The sequence below is a fragment of the Miscanthus floridulus genome, chromosome 2 (genome assembly GCF_019320115.1).
Source record: "Miscanthus floridulus cultivar M001 chromosome 2, ASM1932011v1, whole genome shotgun sequence".
Lineage (NCBI taxonomy): Eukaryota > Viridiplantae > Streptophyta > Magnoliopsida > Poales > Poaceae > Miscanthus > Miscanthus floridulus.
The window spans coordinates 14,338,090-14,346,202 of record NC_089581.1 but is presented as its reverse complement, the minus strand read 5'-3'; the positions used below and the strand labels follow the sequence as shown (position 1 = coordinate 14,346,202).

The 8,113-nt window shown below is 55.2% G+C and overlaps 2 protein-coding genes across 2 annotated transcripts; one reads left to right on the top strand and one right to left on the bottom strand.

Annotated features, from left to right (window-relative positions):
- Nucleotides 1-59: 59 nt before the first annotated feature.
- LOC136536123 (uncharacterized) lies at nucleotides 60-473 on the bottom strand. Its single transcript, XM_066528521.1, has one exon. The coding sequence runs from the start codon at nucleotides 471-473 to the stop codon at nucleotides 60-62; it is 414 nt and encodes a 137-aa protein (XP_066384618.1).
- Nucleotides 474-4,772: 4,299 nt separating this feature from the next.
- On the top strand, nucleotides 4,773-6,671 carry LOC136537993 (protein PYRICULARIA ORYZAE RESISTANCE 21-like). Its single transcript, XM_066529978.1, has 3 exons — nucleotides 4,773-5,110; nucleotides 5,660-5,741; nucleotides 5,863-6,671. Exons 2-3 carry the CDS (start codon nucleotides 5,660-5,662, stop codon nucleotides 6,438-6,440), a joined length of 660 nt encoding a protein of 219 aa, XP_066386075.1. The 5' UTR covers nucleotides 4,773-5,110; the 3' UTR covers nucleotides 6,441-6,671.
- The last annotated feature ends 1,442 nt before the right edge of the window (nucleotides 6,672-8,113 follow it).

The following is an 8,113-nucleotide window of genomic DNA, read 5'->3' as shown; positions in this document are numbered from 1 at the left end:
GAAGGCTTTGATGCGAAGACATCGTGATTTGGGCGTAGGAAGTCGACGAGCTCGCTTTCCTATTTAGCTGGGAGCTTGGTCTTGATCCGCACCATCTTGGTTGGGTCAGTGGGGTCGATCTCCACTGCCTTGGTTTCCTCAGTCGGATGGAAGGCACTAGAGGAGGTTGGCCCATTGTAGTCAGGGACTGCTGGAGTCACCGAATTCACAAGCTCGAGGAGCTCGACGGAGTTGATGATGGCAGTGGCGAGCTCATAATGCTCACGGTCGCACATGTAAGCATGCGAGAAGGTACTACCTATGGTGATGATGCCATTCGGCCCTGGCATCTTTAGCTTGAGGTAGGTATAGTTGGGGATCACCATGAACTTGGCATAGCATGACCACCCCAAGATGGCGTGGTAGGACCCCGGAAAGTCCACTACCTCGAAGGTTAGGACTTTTGAGCGGAAATTGGTGCGGTCACCAAACATGATGGGTAGGTCAATCTACCCGAGTGGGTATGCCTGCGCCCCTGGGATCACGTCGTGGAAGAGAGAGCTCACTAGGTAGAGCTCCAGCGGGGGGATGCGCATGACGTCGAGGGTGTCGACGTAGAGAATGTTAAGGCGCTTCTGGTGGATGATGGGGTCGACGACGAGCGGGTATCGGCCTGGTCAGTCGACGTGAGAAGGATGGTCTCTCCGATCAAAAGTGATCGAGGAATTCGACCAGCTAAGGAAAGAGGGTACGGACAACTCGACGGTGCATGCCTCTCTATAGCGTACCTTGTGCTAGAGCTTGGAGTGGATAGCGTCAGATCCCCCAAAGATCATGAGGCATTCCTTGGGGTCAGGGAAGTCGTCTTCATCCTTACCCATTGCGCCTCCTTTCGTGGTCGACTCATCTTTGCATTCCCCTTCCTTTGGTTTGGTGGCTTGCCACAGGAAGCGCTTGAGGAGCTCGTAGTCCTTATAGAGGTGTTTGATGGGATAGGCGTGGTTGGTGTATAGACTCTCCATGAGCCTGTCAAAGTGGTCGGGCTGGCCCTGCTGGGATAGCTTGCTCATGCGGTCGGCCATGGCGACCAAAGCAGGGTTGGTCGTTTGATGTCGATCACTCTTGTTCTTCTTACCCTTTTGTGTAGAGGGGCCCTTGCGCTTGGCCTTGCCCCTATCCCGACCGTCGCTAAAGACCGCCCTGACCGCCTCCTCACCGGAGGCGTGATTCGTGGCGATGTTGAGTAGGTCACGGGTGGTACGGGGCTTAACATAGCCAAGCTTGTGAATCAGGGACTTACATGTTGTCCTAGAGAGGAATGCGTTGACGACGTCCGTGTCTGTCACATCAGGCTAGGAGTTGCACTGCTTTAAAAACCTACAGATGTAATCTTATAGGGACTCATTAGGCTCCTACTGGTAGCTCTTGAAGGTCCCAGGAATTCCTAGGACGGACATACGTCCCCTAGAAATTTCCGACGAAGACCCTCTTGAGGTCTGCCCAGTCACGGATGCTGTCGGGCAGAAGGAATTCATGGCATGCTTGAACATGCTCCCCCACGCAGATGGGGAGGTACTGGATGATGAAGCAGTCATCATCCACTCCTCTGGCTCGATAGGTGAGCTAGAAGAATTCGAGCCACATACTGGGGTTCGTCTCCCTGGTGTACCTAGAGATGTTGGTGGGTGGTCGGAAGCGCTGTGGGAAAAACACTTTCTGAATACGATGGCCAAAGGCCCGTGGCCCCGGGCCATTCGAGCTGGGGCTTCGGTCGTTTGGTCAGCCACCATGCCTAGGGTGCATGTCCCCGTACTCCTCAATGGTCAGGCCAGGGCCCGCGGCACTTGCTCTCGCCACCACTCGATGGACATCATCATCGTGTCGGGCGTGGCATCAATTGTTGATGACGCTACGAGCATCACAATTTAGCCCTAGTCGTTCGCGCATAGGTGGTCGGTGTGGAGCGGACACCGGGTCGGGCTGCGGTGTAGCCGTGGCTTCCTGCCCCACGCCTGACAACTATAGTGGTGAGTGGACGAAGCGATTCGACTGATGCGGCCCCAGTCCCCCGGTTGGGCAAGAGGCCGTGAACCGGTGTCACAACGCGGAGCTCTTCGCCTGCTGAACGATGGTGGTCTCCACCAGCACCCTAACATTCCGGTGGATTGCCTGCTCCTAGGGGTCGGTAGGCTCGAGGAGGCCGTGTAGAAGCATCGCCGTAGCAGCGATGTTCTGACCAGCCTAAGCAAACTAAGGGGGGTCATTCCCTCCATCTAGGATGTTACGCTGGACCTGAAGGGCGCGACCTCGAGCACCGCTCGCTGGGTTACGCGCATGTGGCGCAGCGTGCTGTGCCGAGCGCGCAAGCGCAGGTGGCGATTGGCTCTGCCACCTTTGTCGTAACTCCTCGCCGTGCTCCTGCGCATGCGCTAGGGCCTTTGCATGAGGGTCCGGAGGGGTGTGAGTCTGCAGAGACTCCACTACCATTGGTGGCTATCTCGGGGCGTCCGCCATAGCACACTCCCAGGACAGAGGGTGGCCAGGTGCCACAACGTCGCCGATGCTGGAGCCGTCACTTTCAACCTCATCATCGACGAGGTCGTGAAAGGAGGCGGGAGCGTAGCCCGCCATCCCCATGAACTCGGATGTGAGAGGGGAGGGCATCAGCATCCTTTGAAGCCTCCGCGCGCACGCGTCCATGGGGGACGCGAAGCCGTAGGGGAACCGGTCGCACGGTGGTCACGGTGGGGACAATAGGGTCCCTCCGGAGAGTCGACGGAAGGTGTTAAATAGTGAGTATAGAACAATATATACATCACTCACCGTGGGGTTTGAGCCCAGCATGGGCTTGAGGCGAAGCGCGGGTGTCTCGACGTTAAGGTCGTCGAGTGGCTCGGGGCTGGTGGAGGGTGCTCCTCCTCCAGTGGGCGCCAGGACAAGCGTCTCCTCGTAGAGGCGGAGTACGCAGAGCTGGTCAGCGATGAAGTCTAGACTCTCGAAGAGGAAAGTCTGGAGCGGCTCGAAGATGGGAGGAACCCACATCCCAGCAAGTGGGGGCGTGGGAAACTCTAGCGAGCCGAAACGAATCGTATCGCTCGAGTCCACCATGCCAAAGATGGTGGAAAGGTGGGCCATCCGATGACCAAAAGCGTGAACGCACGGCCTCCTTCCCACGAACAGCGCCAACTGTCAGTGCAAAATGTGGGCGACAAGTAAATATTTGTAGTTTTGCCACGCGTTGTGATCGGATGTGGCCTAGCACTCAACGATATAAGATTTATACTGATTCAGGCAACGGACCCTACGTCTAGTTGAGGTCGGCCGGTGATTTTATTCTTGAGCCCAGGTGCTCGAAGTTTGCTGTGGGGTTACAAACGAGTAAGAAATGAGAATGAAGGTGTTAGAGGTCCGGACGGACTCTGAACCGAATGACCGAGAGTGACGGAGGTTCTAACGTATGCTAAGTCTTGGAGTGTATGCTCTATGTGTCTGAATTTATCAGCTGTTGAGTTGTTGAGCTGTTGTTCGCGAGTCGTCGAGAGAATCTTCGAGAGAGAAGCCATTTTTCAGGAGAGAGCGCATCCTCTTTTATAGTTGAAAGGGATGACCTTACAAGTCAGAGAGAAAGAGAGAGAGTGTGTATAAGTGTGCTGTCTAGTCTTGTTGTTCACACCATCAGGTACGGGATGACTGTCAGCGCCCACAATACTGTTTATGCCCAGACGCGTCTGGCAAGCTCTATCGTGTTTGCTTGGTACGGCAAACGACGGCGCCCACAATACTGTTTGTGGCCTGACGCGTCTGGAAGGTTGTATAGTGTCCATCTGTCATGACCTGGTGGCACCGTCCAACAGGTGCGCAAGGTATGGCAGGATACGGTCCTTGGTATTGTAGTTGACTTGAGCGTCTTACCTTATCTGCTCCGCCTGCTCCCTAGGCCCACACCGAGCGAGCATCCCGGTCGGTCGTTCCTAGTCGTCCCCGACCGTGTCAGTCGGGAAAGAGAGACGAGCAAAGGTCCGGCATATCCTCGGTCGGAGGAACGAGGTCGGAGTCAGACTGCGATCCCACCACGGCCAGGCCTTTCAGTTGGGGTTCCGACCAGGTCTCAGGCGAGACGGACCCCGAACCCAAGGGGTCGGACGAGACGGAGCCCGCGGCCTTGGGCAAGACCCCCGCACCCTCGAGGTCGGGCGAGACGGAGCCTGAACCCAAGGGGTCGGGCGAGACGGAGCCCGCGGCCTTAGGGTCGGGCGAGGCGGAGCCCGCGACCCAGAGGTCAGGCGAGGTGGAGCCTGCGACCCAGAGGTCGGAGGTGTCAGTCGGAGACCAGATCGTGGTCTTGGTCTGTTATTGTATATCTGAACCGACCCAGATGTGTGCTATCGTTGCGCCGTCAGCTGGGACAAGTTTGGTAGTGAAGCGGGTTCATTAGAGACCGGGTTTACGAACCCGACACGACCTTTCAGGGCGAAAACAAAGGTTGAAATCCTCTGCTTCGTGCCTTTATCTGAAGGATCCAGAACAAAGACTACTCACGCGCGGTCACTCGCTGCGGCACCATCGGCGTCACGAAACGAACCGTGCCATTCATGCCTCACCTGACGTGAAAGCACCCGAGCGAGTGGCGCAATGCCGTATTTTCACTTCATCATCACAAAAGCAAAGCCTCACACACTCGCTTGCCATATAGCATTTCTGAAAGCAAAAGGAGCGATTTGATTTGAAACGTTCGGAGCGATGGAGAGGAACCACGCCAAATAACAGCCGCGACGGCGACGCCGAGCGAGCTTTCGTGTGCGGATGCTGGTGGTGGTGGCGTACGTGGTGCAGGGAAGGTAGCCCCGGGCACGAGTGCCGCTGCTGCCGCCTTCCAAAGGGCCTTTCTATCTATTCCTTCTCTAGTTGCTTCTTTCTTCTCCGTCCCCCTACTTTTGTCATCGCCACGGCCCCTCCAAGATGAGTCAGATGACGTGGGAGGCAGTCAGGCGTTGGTGCTTGCTTATATAGCCGCGTATTCACGCCACAGCATCCTCCCCCCTCCCTTCCTCTCTTTCTTCTTCGCATCGCAGCACAGGTCTTCTTCCTCATCCCCGGCCTGCCATTGCTGGCGCCGGCAGCCTGAATCAAGGTGCTCTGCTCTGCTCATCCCTGTCCTTTCTCGCTCTTCACTCTTTAAGATGAGAATTCGTGAAATTTATTGCTTAAAGAGTGCTGATTTTAAGCTGGAACAATATTTTTTCTCTTGCTCGTATAAGATCGTGGATTATAAACTAACGGTATTTTTCTCTCTCACCAAACCAGCCAGCAGTCAATAATTCATAATCGTTTACGAGGAAACTAACAGGCTGTTATATTTGGCCAAACCTCTATGATGGCAAGAGCGGCTGTCCTATCCCCTGTTAATGAGTTTGTTTATTTATTCTGGAGTGGAGTGTGTTCCACGCTTCAAACGGGCCCCTTTGCTTCTTCTCTGCTCTCCTTCCAAATTCTTATATTTATTTCGTGCTGGTAGCCGCCATAAACCAGTTGCAATCACACAGATTGTTGTCCTCGTCTGTCTGTCTGTGTGTGCATGAAATTGTTGATGCATCTGTCTGTGGGCGTATGCTGCGTCTCTCTGTTTATCTAGACTAGAGGAAAGGATTTCGTTGTGACCAGGGAGCTGTGTGCAGAGCAGATGCCGACCATCATCGTCTCGGTGGACCTGGAATGCGGCCGCTGCCGTGCTAAGATCCAGAAGGTGCTCAACAGGATCCAAGGTCTGTTTGTTCTTCCTTCCATTTGTGGTGTTGAGCTGCTTCGTCGATGGCAACTGATAAATTTCTTGGGACGATGGATGCTGCGGTTTTGTTGTTGCTGTGTGCACCGTGCATCGTGCAGAGAAGGGTGAGTTCTGCATCGATGACATCGACTTCGACGAGAAGAACAACAAGGTGAAAGTCACGGGGCCCTTCGACCCGGACAAGCTCGCCGACAAGCTCTGCTGCAAGGCGTGCAAGATCATCAAGCAGATCGAGATCGTCGAGCCCCCACCGCCCAAGCCCAAGGAGGAGCCCAAGAAGGAGGAGCCGGCCCCGCCGCCGCCAGAGAAGAAGGAGAAGCCCGCCCCGCCGCCGCCGGCGGTAGTTGAGCCGCCGAAGGAGAAACCCCCACCGCCAAAGGAGGAGCCACCCAAGGAGAAGCCCGCCCCGCCGCCGCCCAAGGTGGTGGAGGTCCCTTACCCGTGGCCGTACCCGTACCCGTACCCGGCGTGGCCGTCCGACTGCTGCTGCCACCACGGCCACGGCGGGTGCCACTGCTGCTCCTGCGGAAAGGCCCCCGAGCCTACCCCGCCGGCGCCGCCACCGCCGCAGTACTACCCGCAGTACGTGCCCCAGCCGTATCCCTGCAACCCCTGCGGCGGCGGCTACCGGATCGTCTGCGAGGAGGACCCCTCCTACGCCTGCGCCATCATGTGATTCATTATCCCGTGGCGTCACTGATTAGCATGCCCTTAATTACCATTATATCCCCACAACCACCAGTGTCATCTCATCATGCCGTTCATCCTGTATAATCGCCGTACAGATTCATCATATATACTCTATACATACATATATAGCATCATGTATACTGTATCCCTGTCATCTCCTCCTTAGCTTGTGTATTGTTCTGCTTCATTTAAAATATAATATATAGTACTCCGTATATATATGTTAGGTCAAGTGAAAGAATAAAATAAGCAATGATGTTGTTTTTTTGTGTAAAGAAAAGGGCAAGGTGTGTGAGAGAGAGAGAGAGTTCATCTGTTGATGGCAGCAGAAGTGTCTATCTTTCACACCACCAGCCTCGCTTTCTTTATGTTGCACCAAGAGGGAAAAGAAAGGTTCCTTTTATCAACGCTTTCGATCTTCACTTTCGTTATCTTGCTTCCATTTGTCACCACGAGCGATGTAACGTGGCATGTTTTGGCCTAGTATTTTCTGTTTATATCGTGTAAAGAAGATGATAGGACGATGATGTTGAAGGCGCGACGACTAGCACGTTGCTACGCTAACCCAGGGTGGCAGTAGAGTGTCACTGTGGACACCGTATATAGGGAAAAGTTAGAAGGACACGCGTAAGTGCGTAACGTTGGACTAGACTCGTTCTCGTTGTGAAGGATCGGCGTCAGATGATGCGAACAAACACAGCGACCAGCGAGTGGAGGCGTGAAAGCGAGATGGGCAGCGAAAGCTGGGCGTGTCGTGTATGGAAGTATGGTAATGGTATGGTGGAGACGTAGGCGGAAGGAGCCATACGGACGTAGTCACACGTAGCGCGCGCGACCGACACGGCGACGTGTGCACGGTATGCTCTGCGGAGGCGCGACGGCTGCGGGGACCGGGCGGCGGGCGGGACGGGATGGTCCTCGGCTCCTCGCGTATTTGGGCTGGGGCAATGGGGGGTTTTTTGCACTTGTCCTCCATGCGCCAGCGCCAACGCCGACGCCGACGCCGAACCTTGGGGCTTGGGGCCCGGTTGGGTCAGGCTCAGGGTCACTCACTCGCGATCACGGCCGCCTCGCCCACCGGCGGGGACGAGGCACGGGAGTGCGATGCGGAGGAGGGGATGAGTGGGGATCCGCGGCGTCGTGCTTGGTTCGCCTCCGTCCGCGTCTGATTTGGACGGGCCACCTGCAGTTGCTGGCTGCACCGGTGAGCGCTCGCTTTGCTTTGTTCCCGCTCTCGCCTCGTGGGCCCGCCTGGGTTTGGACTTGCCTCTGGACCGCGCCGTACTCTTCTTCTCTTTGTGCCTCCCCATCCCATGGGCCTAACGCTTGAGGAGGTCACATGGCAACACTACTCTGTTTACGTCCTGCCGCTGCTGCTTCCCGATGGCCCCTGAAATGAATTTGACAGAAACTGAAAAACACATGGCAGAACAGGTCGCAGCAACCAGCCAAAAAAAAAAAAAAACTACGCTGCGCCAGCTAACTTTGTTCAAAAAAAATTTACTGGTACCGAAATAGGAGTACGGTACTGTCTTCTATCTAGGATTAGGTAGCATGCTCCAAGCCTCCAAAGATGACCCTTTTTTTTTCCTTCTTTTCTACATTTTTTTTCGGTTTAAATCACGCTCTAAGCTTGAGATGACGACCAAACAACATCCT

Bases quoted from the DNA above. Each gene is read 5' to 3' on its own strand.
- LOC136537993 (XM_066529978.1), top strand. From the start codon at position 5,660: ATGCCGACCATCATCGTCTCGGTGGACCTGGAATGCGGCCGCTGCCGT. The intron at 5,742-5,862 runs GTCTGTTTGTTC...TGCATCGTGCAG, and splicing joins GGTGCTCAACAGGATCCAAG to AGAAGGGTGAGTTCTGCATC.
- LOC136536123 (XM_066528521.1), bottom strand. From the start codon at position 473: ATGTTTGGTGACCGCACCAATTTCCGCTCAAAAGTCCTAACCTTCGAG.